At 45.1% G+C, this 17,916-nt stretch overlaps 1 protein-coding gene across 1 annotated transcript in view; it reads right to left on the bottom strand.

The window, feature by feature from the left end:
* SELENOT (selenoprotein T) overlaps positions 1–17,916 on the bottom strand; it is a 109,083-nt gene that overhangs the window by 12,578 nt on the left and 78,589 nt on the right. The window contains exon 4 of the mRNA XM_078667210.1: positions 8,184–8,271. Within this exon, the coding sequence (XP_078523336.1) occupies positions 8,184–8,271 (88 nt within the window). The remainder of the gene's footprint in view (positions 1–8,183; positions 8,272–17,916) is intronic.

Raw genomic sequence — 17,916 nt, 5'->3', positions numbered from 1 at the left:
CTTCCGGAGCATAAGTGAAATCTCCCGGAGAAGAATACGTAGATTTTGTGTAGCATTGGTCGGGGAGGGGTTCGGGGAAGAATTTGAATAAACTCCAGCGAATGACCGAATTTAACCAATTGCAGAACCCAACGGTCTGTTGTAATTTGTTTCCAATTTTTAAAAAATGGGAAATTCTTCCTCCAACTTTTGAGGGCGGAGATGAAATGGAGACTGGCTGAAGTGAAGGGTCATTGTCGTCGAGCAGCACCTTTTTGTTGACCCTTGCCACGAAAGGAGGATTTAGTATAGGACTATTGCTGCTGCTGACGCTGTTGGTACTGCGGTCGATATTGTTGACCAGAAGATAAGGACGACCGATTCTGGTAATCACCTCTAGAAGAGGACTGCCCTCTCTTTCTTGATCCGCGAAAGGAAGGATTTTTGAATTGGAGGGTACCCAAAGCTCTGGCCGTGACAGTATCCTTTTTTATACTTTGGAGAGCTTCATCAATATGCGGCCCGAAAAGAAGCTGTCCATCATAGGGCATGTCCAAGATTATCGTTTGTATTTCAGGTCGAAATGAAGTTGCTTTAAACCAACCCTGGAGTCTTAACACTGCTGCGCCAGCCAGCTGTTGAAATCCAGTAGATGCAATATAAATCGCGCAATCAATTATCTCTGATGCTGAGGGTTCACCTTACAGCAAGACCTTTTTTGCTTCTTCTTTTGATTCTTCTGGCAAGGCTGCCAGATACGGAGCTAGGTCTGCCCATAACTGTCTATTATAACGTCCTAACAGTGCCAAGACATTGGACGCCCGTACTGTCAACGCGGACATTGAAGAAAAATGCTTCAAGATGTTATCCAGCTTTCGGCCTTACTTATCCAGAGGACCGGTTAGCGGGGCAGAAGGATTCTTTGAATTTCTTTGACGGGCCTGCATTATGACAGAGTCCGGCTTGGGATGTCCTATCAAGCAAGATGGAGCAGTATCGGGCGCTCTATATTTTTTATCCAGGCGAGGCAATACCGGGGGCACCAAGGAAGGGTTATGCATAATCTTCACACCCTGACCCCATAAGTATTCTATCATGGGTATAGATCTGACCGACTTTTTTAAAGGCTCCTTAAAAGTCATACAAGATTGTTGGTGTGAAGTCATGGGTATTTGAAAACGTTGAGCCGCTCTCTCAACTAGGTTATGGAATCCCCAGGTGGTGAGTCAGCCTGCGCAGAAGCAGACAGGGAATGACGTAGTGGTCCCATTCATCATGGGTAGACTGGGAATCATGGAGTTCCCCCTCTTCATGCGGATCTTCCTCCTCATCATCAGTAGATGGAGGATGCGGCGAAACGACAGGCTCCGGCTGTAAATTCAAAGGTGGAGGCCGTGGTCTTGGTGGTGGAGACACTGTTGGTGGTTGAGGTTTAGGAGATGTAGGAAACCTCTGTTTATAGTCTGTAATGAGGTATTGTAGGTCTGAAACAAAGGATCCAGATAGGCAAAACACAGGTGGAGGAGGCAGTTGGTATTCTTCCCTATAAGTTGTCTGATCCTCCTGATCTTGGTGGTCCTCATCTGAACTATCTTGGTACTTTACATTAAGTTCAGAGGGGCTTGTCACGGTTTGAAACATACTGCCCTAGTCAGAATCCTCCTCTTCCAGAAGACATGCTGGAGGCAGTGGTTGGACCCTATTTGGAGACGTCGGGCCGGTGTCAACATACGCTTAGTGATTTTTAGATGTACGTATGTGTTTTTAAATTTGAATCAGTCGTCGTCGACGAGCCCGTCGACCGTGTTGTCGTCGACAGGTTTCATAGCAGATGGAGTTATTGTCGACAATGGAGATTTCGTCGACTGTGTTGCCTTCGTCGACGGTGGAGTGGACGTCGAGGGGACAGTCTTAATCGTCGAGCTCGTAGACGACCCAGTTGTCGGCGATCGTAGCGTTGACTGTTTCGACATAGACGATGTCTTCTTTATCTTTATTGTCGAAGACACAGTCTTTCAGGCCGTTGACGATGGAGTCTTCGTCGTGGATAATGACGACACCGCCACAGACGTGGAGACAGTCGTCGTCGAAGTCACACATAAGGCTGTAGACACAGATCTTCTCGTCGCTGAAGCCACCGTCGACGATGTAGTCGTCGACGGAGTGGAAGAAGGCTTCTTAAAGGTGTGAACAACTTCCTGAGAGGACACCTTCAATGGTGGAGCTTTAGAATGTCCCTCTGAAGACTTTAAGTGTCTTCTTCTGAGGAGGCTGCGACGAAGAGCCTGGAGAAGCTACCCTTGGTCTTTTCTGAGAGGATTTAGAGGGTATGGAAGAGTCCTCACTCTCGTCAAAGGACTCTAGTTTGTCTCTGTCCTTAAGGCTCTGCAGCCAAACTAAAAGGCGTCCCTCCCGATCTTTGAGGGTTTTACTGGAAAAAATACGACATACCTTGCGGTCTTTAGAAGAGTGGTCCAGGTAAAGGTAGTAGAGACAATCTTTATGTTAGTCATCTACATGAAGTCTTTTTTCCACAGGAACCACGGGGCCTAAAAAGACCTTTCTTAGGTGTCTCAGCCTTGAAGAACCAAAGAACTTCAGTCAGAAGATGTAAATATGAAGCAAGAAAACCCTGGAAAACCAGAAGAGAAGTAAACTGAGCAGAGCTCAGAGGAGTCTCCCTTAGCACAATGTGCGGTAGAAAATCTGAGGGACAGGAGCTCCTTCCAGGAGGGAGGTGATAGCAGACTGGCTCTTCTCTAGAGTTTGGTCCTTTTTACAAAAGGACATGGATGCGTTACTAATGTGGGGCCTTTGGCCTATTACTCTATATGTCTAATGGGACATTATTTATGTACCAGAGACTCCCAGCCCGACGACCGGGAATGATTCAGGCATGTGAATCTATGAAAAATACCCTAATACTGGATAATTGCTTCTACTGAAGATGTCAAATAGACATCCTTGCTGGCATAAAATTCTGGTGACTGGAGCTCAGCTTAATGGTTATCAGTGGAATCATGAAGGTGGCTATATAACAGGATGCAAAAGCAGACTGGATTGGCTTTAACAACAGAGAAGATCAAGTGACCTTACCGCAAAGGCTGAACAATTCCAGCACAGAAGCCTTCGGTGCTTTAAATGTTGAAGACCATCAAAAGACAGCCTTGGTGAAGAAAGCAAGCATAACATTCTTGAACACAGACCTATGTCAAGTTTAACTCAACAATTAAAGAGGTTCCGCTATTGTGGCCTATCCTTAACAAGTATGCCTTGTGGCTCACACAAATAAAAAAAAACGCGGTCTGGTTGTCTGTAATGCCTCAAGGAAAATGTGTTTTTTTTTTAAAACAAAAAACATTTCCAGTTATCTTAATCCAATCTTAACCTTAATCCTACCTCCAACTGGGTGGTTGTGTTTTGGAAAGGATGCACTTTCTAGGAGTATTGTGGCTGCGGTTGCAGGAGGGAGTGGAGCCGAATCTTGCCCCCGATGCCCTGGTTGTTGCAGTTGTGAGCCGCAGTCTCAGTCACAAAATGATTGGGGAGCTTGCATAGCCAGTAGTGCCGTTTGGCAATGGCGGTTTTCAAGGCCTTTAACATCCGCTCTAAGTGAGCAAAATTGTTGGAGGAATGGTCAGGTGGCAATAGACAAACCCAATGATCGTGCAATGGCCCCACTCGAGAGCTGAATCCACTAATTTGTGAAACAGGTGAGAGGCATCAAATGGCCTAATCATTAAGAGTGCCTGGAAAAACTCGAAGACCCAATCCGGGCAAGGCACTGTAGCAACACAGCTGTGTCCTTTGCCTTGTCTAGGTAATCAGTCGTGTCCAAGCCAGAGTGGATCACACATTTTGCTGCATGACAGCCATTCGGCGTAGTGTGGGTTTAAGGCACCCAAAGGTCATTCGATACTGCTGGTAAAATATGGACCAATAAGTCCCACAATGCGTGGGAGTATCAGCCTAGCTGGCACCGACAGAATGTAAAGCGAGGCTTGCAGAAGAGAACATGTGCTTGCCAAAAGTCTCTTATTCTCTTTGACTTATAGTCAAGCAGAGTGGCAGGAAAGGCGTTTGGATTTACTTTGCTGGTAGATCTACGGCATGATATGTTGTGAAAGAAAGTTAGGGTTGCCCGAAGTGGATATATATAGCGATAAACTATTCCCTGTTCACTAGTGGCTGGAAACATTTTGCCAAAGTGCCCAAAAGGGTCTCCACGAGGGTTCAATTAAATTGCAGGAAATGCTCCATAGGTGCCTGACCAGGCTGGACAACCTCTGGGAGGACTTTGATGTTCACCTCAATAGTGGGGAGGTGTAAGTAAAGTACTTCCACCACTCTTCACATAACTACAGAGAAGGCAGTTATTTCCTCTGTGGCAGGGCCATAGTACAAACAAGAGAAGTGTCTGGGAAGTATCAAGACCAAAGGCCTCCTGTAGATTATGCCAATCACAACACCAAATTGAGTGTTAAGGAAATGCCCCTTTTGCATGTTCACCCCCACATTTCTCTGGACTGATGCTGGTTTTTTGACACCGAGTGGACTGAGAACAACTAACCAGACCCCGGGGTCAGTGTTCTAACCCTATACGTATTTACTTATAAGCCCCTAATATGTGGTACCCAACCACCCAGGGCATGTTAGGCAGTGTTCACCCAGAGCTTCAGCACTAGTTGTGCCACTCTGCATGTGACAGACAAAATGGACCCCAGACTGCCACTGCAAATTGACAGGGCAGCGTAGGACAATGTCACTTCAACTTTGGCACGACAAAGCTACCACTTCCCTTAAGTAATATATGTACGCCTCCCGTAAGGAAGACCTATAGAGACCTATGTCAGGGAGCTGTATATTACTTCGTAAGACATATGATTTTCTATACGTCTTATCAGTAACACTTCCAAATTGTCTTTTTGCTGTGGAAAGGTTAGGAGCCCCAGGTGGCACCCCAGCCCGGCCAACTTCTGAATGGGTCCACCTAACAAAATCAGCTAAGGTATCACATTATGTATGACATTAAACCATACATAATGTCCGGGCCAGATTTTAAAGTCACTGTTTAAGTAAAGCAACTTTTAGAAAGTTGCCACTCCTCACTCCAGCAGCCTTGCAAAGGCACTGACACAGACAAGTTTCTGAGGAAACGTGTGAACGACACCCAGGCCCAGGAACAAAGGCAGGATGGCCGCTCGGGGTGTTGGCCCAAAAGGTGAAGCCACCTTTAAAGGGCCGCAGGTGGCAATATCCCTGATAAGGATGCCTTTTGTTATGGCAGACAATTTGGGGATAGAGCTAAGGGAGGGAAATCTGTGGTCAAATTGTTTTCCCATGGGTGTGTAGCCTAACCTCTATGGTGGGAAACCCTGCTCCCAACCACTGAGTAAGGGCCGTGCCACCTTGAAGGGGGCAAGAATGGGAGACTCTGGGACAGCCAGATGCCACAGATCACAGGAACTTCGTCAATAGAGAGAAGAGGCCAGAGTAGCCCATTGGCTAGAGACCGCGTAGTTCACTCTGGGCCATTTACTGGGATAAGCAGGGCACCCCTGGCACCCTGTCAGGTCTCGTTGGAAAAGAGAGGACCGATGAAGGACTGTCCTGCTGCCCTTGAACCACATAAAGACTGCACCATCAAGAGGACAGCATATGCTTCACTTTTGGGCTAGAGAGACTGGGACTGTGCCTGTGGCTCCTGACCCCAGTAAAAGTTGATTTTTACAGCCTCTCTAAGACCTGCGACCCAGTGGATCAATTCTCCTGGAACCAGCTTCAGGATAACAAGAGCTGAAAGAGCCCAAACAGACAAAGTGGTAGTCACAGGAGAGGTTTTGTTGCCACTAGTCGCCGGGCACAACAAAGGGCAAATCTAAAATAGCCAAAACCTGCACCAGAGTCTGGTGCACTCAGGAGGGCTGCCCACGTTTGGATTGGTTGTTCACAAGGGACACCAGCCTCCACCAAAGAGGGTGCATCCAACAATGGTGTAGTGAAACCAGTAGGGAGGCATCGGCTCTCAGACTACTGGAACGTAGAGGACTTTAAGCAACCACAATTCCATTTGTCCCACATCACCGGTGGCCAAAGAAAATACAACAGCGACAGCCACGGTGACTGCACCACAACCCAGGGCATTCTTTTAAGCATTTTTGCTGCATCCCTCAGCATCATGACCACTCTATTGACTAATATGGCAGTTGTCCTTTAAAGTTTGGAACTTACTTCAAAAACGCTGTGGTGGCCAGGTAACTGTTTAAAGTATCGTTACTGTGCTCCTAGACCTTATCACTGCTGGATTTGGTCACCCAAATAGAGCTGGAGTACTCGCACTAACTCTTTCAAATTTTTCATACGTTTTCAAACGTCGTTTGCCAATGCTTGACTGCAGTTGCATTTAAAATAGATAAAAAGTTCTAAAATTTATATCGCTGGAACCCAACGGGATTTTAATGATCAAGGTCTCTAAAAAATCATAAAAAAACTCTATTGTAATAAATTGTTGCTTTATCTTTATAGTGGGGTGTTATTTTCATATTTTGTTTTGTGCTGTTAAACACTTCACACTAAGGGCCCGATTTGGATGCGGTTTGGAAATCTTCCTTACTGAATGGGTTTGGGATGGTTTGCGACCGACTCGGATCGGGAGAATACGACCGACCGAGTACGATGCATCCGGATGCTTCCATATATGATTCGGTTGGACTCCCATTGACTTCAATGGGAGCCTATGATCCAACAGAATGCATAGGCTCCCACTGATGGAAGGGGGAGCCTGTGAAAGTCGGGCAACCCCTGGGCCTGCCACACTGTGCATGGCTTTTAAAGGGGGACCCTTGGGTACCCCCAAGGGGCTGATTGGGAAGGCTCCGGGTGCAGGGGGGCCTGCTCCGGGACCCCAAAGTCTGATTAGGACTGCTGATTAGAGTAGGACGGAACGATTCAGAAAGGCTGTCCGAATCCAGCATCATACTCGGGTCGTTCAGAAACGTGGCCCGTAGAGACGTTTGATTCTGCTCATATGGTACAGTCATTCCAAATGCCGTCGGGTTCAGATTGAGATATTTCAAACGCCTAACTCCCATTGCACTCGGTCAGAAGGAAACCATTCTGAGTCGGTCGGAAGGACACGTTCCCAATCCGATTCAGACAGGGCTTGATTCCTATGCGGTTATGAAGGCCTCCTAACTGCATTTGTTCTAAGTTTCTTTGACAAGCCTTACAGCTCGCAGCCACAGCTACCCAGGGTTTAACGAAGGTTAAGAAAAAAAATACTGACTAGACCCAAGACGTTATCTGTGAGTGTTCCCCAGATAAGGTCTCAAAGCAATATCATGTGCAGCAGAACATGATTTGGGTATTTTTAATGTTCATTTAGGGTTTCATTAGGACTGCTAGGGTTATAATAATTACCAGCATTCTGAAACACAAGATTTATTAGCTGACAGTCCAAAATAAACAGGTTTTGAATTGCAAACAATTGACCCACAGAGTAGTTAGCAATTTTGAGGGGCTGGGAGTGGGTCATCACATATATGCCAGGACAGTTTGACTCCTAAAAATTGCCTCTGGGTGAGGCTAACTCGCCACAGATCGAGTGTGAGAGACACCTGCCCATTTTCCCTTTCTCCAGGTGGGTTGTGATAAGCATTTTTCCCGGGGCTTGGGAGAATATTGAAGGCTAGGGAGAACTATCCACAAGTGCATCCAGAAAATCTTGAAGTTAACCACACAAAAAGGTGCAGTAAGAGGCCCTATACATCCAGGTCAGTCACAGATGTGTGGCAGACAAGCCACGAAAGGATAGAGTGTGAACATTTGGGAAAGCAGTCTCAAAAGAGTGAAAAAATGTCAAAATAGCAAAAAGGAAAAATACGCAGTGGCCTCAGAACTCATGACTTTTCAGGTCGAGGGGTGTGTATAGAAAGGAATAGATCTCAGCGCATGGGAATGGTGCCTACATAGGATCTGCATATCATTTCCAGAGCAGAGGGCGTCAGTGCAGAGCTGCCACCTACCGGCACACAGAGGTACTGCCGAAAAGTTTTCAGATCCAGTCTGACACCTGGGGAGTATTCAAAAGGAGAGGAATCTGCGGCTAGAATTCTCAATCAGAACAATAGTTCTAACAAATTATTAGGAATTGCAAATTAATGATTATTGCAGTGTACACCGGCTTAGAGTGAATTATAACGCACCATTGAACGTGACTTCAAATGCTCCTGTGGACATACACTGGTTCTCAATCATATTGCTTAGAAAGAAGACCATCATACAAGCATAGACCTAAAAGAAACAAAAACATTATTAATAATGTAGCCCTAGAACAAAGTAACCTATAACGCAAGAAGAAAATTATGCTTTTAGACATTTAGTTGCATGCTTTTAGTAAGCATCAATTTTTTTGCTGAAATTATTTGGCACCATCTGTTTAACTATTTGGGGTTGGAAAGCGTTATAAATCTAGAGAAGAGTAAAAGTAGGAGTTCTGGTTGTTCCTTATGCTTGTTCCACTTCTTCTACATGCTATACCTTTACTGACACAAAAACCCATGTGAAGTTCTCAAATAATTGAATCAGTTTTTAGTTCTTGCCTAAGACAGCGCATAGTTTTCTGCTACGAGACATCTTGTTTGCTTACAGTGGGCTTGGAGCACGCCTAGTGCTTCCCATTGGCTGGCTTTGTTGTCACTGTAATTTGTTGGCTTCTTATTTGTAAGATTTTTGTAGGCTTTTTCTTCCACCTTTTGTGTTGGTTTCTCCCCTGGGCACAACTTGTGTCCTCCTACCACTGCTCATTTTTCTCCCCCTCTTCGTTCCTCTAGCTCCCCCTCCTTCAGTTACCATTCTTGTTTCCTCCCCATCCACCTTCCCTTGAGCTTTTTGCTTCCCCACCACTTTCTTGTACGTTTGTGTCTCCAACTCCACCCACCTTCTGTAGTCTGTGTAGTTTCCCTCCACTCCCACCCGCTTCGTGTTCTTCCCACCCCTGCCCTCTGTTGTCTTTGCGCAGCCCCTTCTGCCCATCCTCCCTTGCCAGCCTGCTTCCTCAATCCTCAGTCCCTACCGTGATCCGCGGTCAGCTTGCTTCCTCAGCTCATCCCGCCCACTTTCTGCCAACCTTCCGCCCCTGCCACTTTCCTTCCGATCTCCGTTCTGCTTGCTACCACAACCCCTTCCTCTTTCCACTGTCCATTTGCCTCCCTCGCTCGAGTCTACCTTCCGTTGTCCGTGTGCTTCCCCATTTTGTATGTCCTCGCCCATCCACGTCCACGTCCTCCTCTCCGGCCCTCCCTCTGTAGATTCGTCCCCCAACCCACTCCCCAGTTTGTTCGTTTTTTCATTAATATAAATAAAGTGCATTAAAGCACAACACCTAAAATTCATTGCCAAAGCCAAAAGCGCTAATGGGAAGAAGCCCTTTGGCTTTTTTAGGGCCGGATAATAAGTGTTTTGAAATAGACAACCGTAGCTAATCACTCGCAATGGCGTGACTCCGCGCTTGATTTGGAACGGATTATTGCAGTATCTGGAGAATATTAATTTAAACGTCTACAGAGGCGGCAAACACAACACAAGATATGAGATGATGCAACAACTGGGCAACGTATGTCAACGCGTGCAGTAATTATTTACAAATACTCTCTCTCAAACACTGACAGATTTGAACCGCACACCGCTGTCACCTTGCAACTGAACTGTCGGGGGCCCTGGCTCCCCTCTCTTGCAGGACCGCAGGCTGGTGTGAAACGAAAGCATGCCCTCGAGACGCTCATGTGAGGGCACGCGTATTTCATTAAAAACCGGCGCACCGCAGGGTTACTTACTGCAGTTAATGTGGAACTCTGGCAGCGCGCGAGCCTGAGCCGATTTACCGCTTTCAGGAGTAAGATCTAGAGGAGAGTGTTGCGAGCGACAGCGCTCATACAAATGTGGATTTTATAGCAGAAAACCTGTAGGATGGGGTGAAGGAGGTTTGGGGAGACGCAGTCCGGAAATGAGCGGGTCTCTTGTGACTGGGGTGCGTGATGCGCTTCGGGCTGGTGCTGTAGTTTGCATCGGCTAATGGAGGTGACTGCCTCTGCCTCTGATGCAATTAGAAGAAACCCCTCTGGCAACAAACACCCTTTGTAGCCGGGATGTCGTCAACCTGTCAGCGCTGCCGCCGTGTCCAGCGGGGCCGCCAGACGCCACCAGAGAAATCTTAGCTTACCTGGCTTGGGGAGAGGTTTAGAGCGTAGCAGCACCGCAGTGAACAGCTGTGAGTGAATAAGACGTGTGCCCCTAAGCCCCTATCAGACACGTAAAGCCCACACAAGCAGTCGACTTCTTCCACCTGTCCAGAGACCAAATGTGACAGAAGCGAAAACAAGGGCTGCTGAAACTTTGTTCCACACCACAAGGGGCATATTCGCCAATGCAAACCCCCCCCCCCCCCCCCCCCCCCAAAAAAATACATTCTCTAGAATGATCATTCATGAATAAACAGGCTGATCAGTGCCCTACAGGCTAGCTGTGTGCCAGCGCTTTGGTCTTCTACAAAGATCGATCTCCTTAACCCCACCACTTCCTAAGCGAGACAAATTAGCAGACTTGTGTCTAGCCTTGTTCGAACCCATGAGTGAATGAGTCTGCAGCAGCTCAACACATGAATGTTAGAACAAATAAAACTTCAAGCTACAACGTGTAGCAGAAGAGCAGAAGGACAATTAATAACGCTGAACCCAATTAGAACTGCCAAGGAGCGCTGGAGAAGCAAGAAGGTAAAAGGGAAACAAAGTGATCACATAACATAATTAGTAAAAAGGAATATTAGAAAAGGATATTTAAACAGTAATGTCCGTCTGCCGGCTCATTAATGGCATGGAAACTTTACAAGAAAGGGCAAGATGAGTGAGATTATGGAGGAAAAGGGAACCGAGCAACTACATAATGAAATAGAAACTAAAACTGATAAGAATAAGTTATAAGTGAATTAACTGCTGGCTGTAACTCGAGAAAGCAGAGTCTTAAGTAGAGGCATTTGTGATGATGTTCTTTACAACATGTTTTCATTATTTATGAATTCGTTGCTAGCTGTGTGCCACATTAAAGATCTGGTGCAGAATGGCTACCCTATAAATTGTTCACTCATTTCACTAGATGCTAGTGCGTTACTTTTTCCCCTGTGCTCCCCTTTCCCTTGCCCTCTACTGTCTGTGAGCCCATTCCCTTGCCCTCTGTCTGTGAGCTTCTCCACTGTATAGTATGGCTAAAAATCATTGTGAAAGCCAACAGGTCACATATTGGTTTGTCAATGCTGGTTATCCACAGCTCCAGGGCCAAAAAATAGAGTGTTGCTCCTTTAATTACAAAAAAAGCAATACATCAATATTTATATAGAAGTGCGTTAAAAAAAATATTTAGCACTGCGACTGGTTCAGGAGGAAGTTAGTGACATTATTATTTGGAAGGATGTTCACCTAATATGCAAGGAACCTGATAACCAACTTTGAAATAAATACATATTCTGGCTTTAAACATTTTTATTAACCCCTTCGGTGCTCATGACGGAACGGTTCCGTCATGAGCGTCGGTTGGCCTGTGCTCATGACGGAACCGTTCCGTCATGGGTCCATATGTTCTTTAGAACCTTCAGCACCGCAGCGGAATTCGCGCAGCACTGAAGGGGTTAAACAGCTGTTTGGAAAAGGATATATTTGCCAAAAAGACTGAGCAAAACTATTTAGATTGGACTGCAAACCGACCATTTCCATAGAGTTTGCAGAGCTCACCTCTGGTTGACTGGATGCAGCTTTAGATGATGTAGAACAAATTTCCCACAATAGATTTTTTTTTTTTTTTAAGGAGCAATATTGTCAAAAAAGTCAGTTTTAACTGCAGCTTCCTAGAATATTTATTTTTCAGTGCTTGCTTTTCAGTTCTTTTTTTACATTACTTGAGGGTGGGGGCATAAGTGCAGGTTATTTGACCTGGCCACAAAAAAACCCTGCTTCCATTCCCTTCCTTTTTTCTCCCCTCTCACCCACATGCTCCACAACATATTCAGTCAACAAAACAATGTATCAAGTTTACATGTTTACACGGGAGAGGAGTTGGCCTAACGGCTAGGGCGCTCGACCTCGGAATCTGGGTTCGAGTCTCGGTAACTACGCCAAAACCTCCTGTGATTCTGGGCAAATCACTTAATCTCCCCGTGCCTAAAATGAAAGTAACTGGAAACGTATAATGTAACGTAACTGGAAAAATATGTAAAGCGCTCGGATACCTGATTCGGTTCGGGTCTAGTTCGCGCTATATAAAACTCTGCAAATAAATAAATAAAAATAGATAAATGTGGGGGTACTTCACTGGTAGTGGCCAGGTTTTAATTATATTTAAAAACAAAGTGGGAGGATAAAGTCATGGGTGCTGGGCACTTCAAAGATAAACACAGAGTGCAAAATGTGGCACAAGCCTCGCCAAAAGGGGGTTGCGTAGATAGCGGGTTGGAGAAGCACTCCGAAACAAATACGTTTGGGGAGAGAAAGGTCCGAAATTGTAGATAAGACAGCAAGATGAAAATAACTAAATGGATATTGGTAGAAATTATGTTTTTTATATTGATGAGAAAATATATATTTTGTCCACGCAAAGAATATGCCCACAATTTCTAAACAGAGGCTGCAATGCCATCCACGACCTCCCTTTTGCCAGGAAGTGTAATATTTTAATGATGTTAAAGCTCAGTGTTCCATGAATGGACTTCTTTCAGACTGCATATCTAAGCAGTAAAGGTTAGGACACATTCGTTTTTTTTTTTGAAGAGTTAACATTTACAGACTATTTTTAAATTTTTGTTGTAATTCTACAAAGATAAAGAGTCGTAAACTGACCGTACTGTTTGGGTGCTTCTACCCTCAAAAGACAGTGCTTTAAATGGGCAGGTACTGTTCGGTACAAAGTACCAGCACTTCTTTTAACTTGAAAGGGAGAATACCTGCACCTCTCAGCACTACATCAATACATTTAATGGGAGAATACTGGCATACTACAGACAAATACTGAAGCTTACTCTAGTAAAGAGGGTCTCCAACCTTTTCTGTAAAAAGCGCTACTTATGGTCTATGAAAATTCCCTCCAACTATTATTATTATTTGAGATGTAATAGACAACATCAGAAAACATTACATTAGTGGCCATCCTATGCAAGGTTACCAGCAGCTAATCACCTCAGTGCATCAGGCACGGTTAGCAACCAGAAATGTTAAAAAGCTTCATCAATGTGGAATGCCTTGACATCGGTAATACATAACAGTCATAGGTGCAATGCCCTGCCACCAAGTTAATAATAATAATATTATAGTAAAAAAATCATCCATTGCCATTGGATTTTTCTCATTCAAGTATCAGCTTTAAATATAATTTTGAAAATGTAACCATTGTTCCCCACACATCAGCTTATGAGTTCCGAAAATACACACATTTTCGTCTCCATACATGCTTTTCAAATTTGCTGCAAATATAGTAATTCAACCAAGCACAAGCTTCCAATTTAGTGGACTAGGCTGTACAAAAGAGAGCTACTTATAAGTACATGGAGTATTACCAGTAGGTCACAGCCTACGTGCTGGAAAAGCCTGTTCTACGGTAACCAATAGCTTATGTTGTTGCTTATTTCATGTGAAAACAATCCACGGAATCCTTGCCAACAAGAAGCAATTAAGCTTTTTTTGCCTGCCCACAAGTCACATTTATTAGTTTGTTTTGAGACTAGACCCATTTCTAAAAGAACTAGTTATGGGGAGGAGATGGGTCTCAGACCCCTAACCTTTTGGCGCAGACTATGGGTGACCCTGGAATTGGCAGTTTATAGAGCAGAATCAAAAGAGATATTGAGCTTCCCGGGAGCAGTAAAAATCCCTTGGTTCATCTATATAAAAAAAGAATGTAGTAGGATGGGAAAACCAAGCCTGTGGAGTAATCCAGAGGAAGCGTGTTTTGAAATCTCACGTTCCGAAGTGGTAAACGCCTAGCGAATGAGCAAGCCAGCAGAGGAACAAGGGAGCTCATCCATAGGACTGGACGGTCCAGTTTTTATCCTGGAAAGAAGAGTATTTATGTGAGCCCAACATTTATCCCTTCCTGGCAGGAAAACTGTATGTTCAGACTGGGCACCTTGCTGCTCCGTGTTTTTTCCTGCAAAGGGTCAAACACTGCCCTGCGAGTGTCCAGCCTGTAATTGGGAGGACGAGTCGGAGCTTCAGGTTTTCTTTTTTTACCCTACCTACAAGGGAGCGCGGGATTGTTCAACTGTGTAGGGTTTAGGGTTTGTACATTGTATAGAGGCATTCAGAGTTTTGAAGTCTTACACCTGCAAGCCCATTGTTTTTGCTGTATTTCGTTTTCTCACCTCACTGCGGCATAAGGGCTGAACCTTTGTACATCTGTTAGCCCAGCCACAAGCAGCACATTGTCCCTAATTTTTTTGAGGGTTTTTAATCTATTTTTAAAACCTTCTATCTGTTTTTAACCTCAAAATTAATTACGTTTTTATGGTCTTAAATGTGTAAATGTATTGTTCCTATGTCGGTTACAACACAATTTTATTGAACCACCATTGTATGATTATCCTAATGGACTTTTAATGTTGCTTAACGTTAACTGTATCTATATTGCCAGTATTGATGGGTCTTGCTTGGTGCTTGCTTTTTTAAGATATTGCCTCTTGTTTTGTACTCACCTTGCACATGTACCAATGAGCCTATTGGTCTTAGATATGTGTTAGTGTTGATTCCTCTTTTCCCTGTGAAATACCAAGGTGATGTAACTGCATTTTTTGCAAAGAGGACTGGATATTATTTTAATATTTTCAAACGGCAATGTACTGTGTATTGTTAGCATACTTTTATGGTCTCACAGACCGAAATAAAGTTTTTCTGAACTGAACTGAAAATTATGATTGTTACCTTCAACATTGCTGCTCCACTTAAGCACACACCAAATACTATTCAATGAGAAAGCCGACATTGCATATTTCAGAGACCTTGCAGCCGTGACGTCCAAGACACTAACCCAAAAGCCCTATATTTCAACAGATATCATTACACCAACAGAGGCTTGTGTGCTTTTGAATGCTAGTCCACCACAGTTTGTTATTTTTTTGTGAACAGATGGTGTGCAAAGATACCAGCAAATTGCTTTTCAGGAAAGCAGGTCAAACAAACCAGACGATCACTCTTTGGCGCATAGATGTTCCATTTACAACCACAATGACAAAATCAGTGGTTTGAAAATAGGAGAGCGAAAAACCGTAAACATCATCATACTTCAAATTGGCAGATCTAGAGGTGGTCTTCTTGGAATCCACACCTCAAACTGCTCGTTCAGCTTAGTATTAAACAACCAACAAAATAAAAAGGGTAAGCGTTATCTTTGTGTCAATCACCAGTACTTTTTAGGTCACCAATGGGAACCAAAAAAGCGAAAAAAGAAAGGAAAAAGTAAAAAAAAAAATGAGTAAAAAGCTATTAAAAAAGCTTGAGAAAGAAAAGAGATAGGATTACAGTAACAAAGGATAATATCTGAGATGGAGTTAAAATCAGTGTACAGGAAAGACTTTGAAATAAGTAAGAGCAGCAATAGTTTTTAAGTAGGGAAAGCTAGTATGCTACAGTAAGGATAAGGGGCACAGGTGTAGGTATAGCGTGCAGACAACGTTACTGTAAGGGTCAGGGACAGGCTAAGGAAATGTGCTTTAGTGAACACTAGGATAAGCAGCAATACATAGCCTAGGTTCAATGTTAGTGAAACTTTAGGGCGGTGTCGCCCTACAGTTACATTTAGAAGTTTGGGGAAAGAAACATGGATTCAGTTAGGGACAGGCGACTGGTTCATATTTTAATACAGGGAAAAAAATAGGGATGCTAATAATGTAAAAAGAAAACCTTGCCCAATTTCCCACTTTTAGCATTCTCATTTAAAGCATATATTTTCACTAAATGGTACCACGTTTTCAAAAACTTTAATTCCTGTATGCTGAATTATTACTCTCCCCATGTAGTAAAATAGGATCTGCTTTTATGGTTACTCCCTCTTTTTGCCAGGTGCTAAGCTGTTCTTGACTAGTAACCTGCTAATCAGAACACCAGTCTATCTGCATTCTCCATTACATTGTTCTGTTCAGTACTTGGGTACATTCCAGATTGGATACTGGAGTACCCTTATCAGTCCCTAGTGTATGGTACTTAGGTACACAGGGCATATGCACCCCAGAGGTCTCCCATGGGCTGAAGCATGCATTATGCTACCCATGGGAGACCATTCAAATGGCAACTACATGCCTGCCATTGCAGCCTGTGTAAGCTGGTGCTCACACCACTTACTAAAGATATAGGTTTCCTATATCTAGGGTCAATGCACTTAAAACCTATAAGTCACTTCTATAGCAGGCCTTTGAGATCCTGAAGGCAGGGTGCTTGGTTCTAAGTGTGAGGGTGCCCCTGCATGAGCAGACCACCCCTACAGCCTACAGAGTCCATTATCCCAGGTTGTAAGTGAAGCAGCCATATACAATATAGAGGCACACAGCGTAATTTCGCAATGACCATCTCGAAAGTGAATCCAGAAAGATTCACGCTGCAAAACTGGCTACAACGAATCCCATCATGTTTGGGAGGTAGGATTCCAAGCACTGGAAGAGCCCTCCGGCTCTCAGTGTTCCTGGTACCAGCCTTCTAGACCCAGACAGCATAAAATGGTTGCTGCCGACCTGAGACCAGATTCTGCCCCCCCTGCTGCTGTGCCAAACTGGAGCAGGAAAAGGCAGAATAGGCATCTTGTCACAGGGAGGTGTGACCACATCCCAGACAGGATTTAGTGTATTGGGGCAGAGTGGGTGCGCTTCATAGCACCACTCAGTCTGCATGAGGGGCACATTTTGTGACCCCGTGCATAGTCCAGTTGAAACCAGCTCTGGGAACCGTTGGCTCCCACTCTGGCGCAAAACTGGACAAAAGATATGGGAGTGACCTTCCCCCCCCCCTGTCCAGACACTCCCTGGGAGGGTCCCCTGAATCGTCCCAATCATTTCCTTAGGGTACTTAAGGGATTACCTGCGGATGGGTCCCTAGATATGTTGTGGGACAACATTCAGATCAGACACCTCTTCTTCTACCGTCAGCGCACTATGGACTTTGCTGTACTTAAATTGGGCTCAACTTAATCTCCCTTCCAGTCTGCTGCATCGTCTGTGCACCCTGCAGGAACCTTCCAAGGCCTATGGGCATCAAAGACACCTGAAGGAATCTCCCTTGAAATGAAGGATTCACTGCCCTGCATTAGCAGGCACCACAACCAAGTTGACCGGTCTGCTGATCCAGAGCGCCTCCGTACTCGGGAAAGGTTCTGCAACACAGGTGGTGGTTCTCCACAGCTTTCGAGGTCTGTCCTGCCCAGTTACCAAGTTTAAGGCCAGTATCTCTCCTGGGGGCTGCAATAACCAAACCCCTGTGCACCGCATCAACTTGCAAAGGCTTCTTGACTCCACGTAGCCCCAACCTCGAGCATCTCCGGCGACCCGAATCTTTGGCCACACTGCATCATGGCCTGCCTCTTTTGGTGAGCTGCTTGAGGTCCTCTCACGACTCTGGTGCCTTCGGCCTGTAGGTCCATTTGAGGGTCACCTTGGTTTCTTTTGGGCTCCCCAGATTGCTCAGGGCCAGCCCTGACTCCCCTGCTTGTGGTGAGTCCCCTGGACCTTGCTGGTCCCAACATTGCCCCTTCGACTTCAGCCTTGGCTGCATTTGCCAAGGATTGTTGGTGCTCCCGCTGGACACCGTCCCCTCAGCACTTAACATCCGACGTGGGACAGCTTGTGCACGGCTCCTGGTCTTCCTCAGCGTTGCCTGGTCCTCACAGCTGCAGAGTCAAGGTCCTCGTCAATTCTCCTGC

This window comes from Lissotriton helveticus, chromosome 11, assembly GCF_964261635.1.
Source record: "Lissotriton helveticus chromosome 11, aLisHel1.1, whole genome shotgun sequence".
NCBI classification, from domain to species: Eukaryota; Metazoa; Chordata; class Amphibia; order Caudata; family Salamandridae; genus Lissotriton; species Lissotriton helveticus.
The sequence above is the reverse complement of the archived record's forward strand: the minus strand, read 5'-3'. Positions and strand labels throughout refer to the sequence as shown.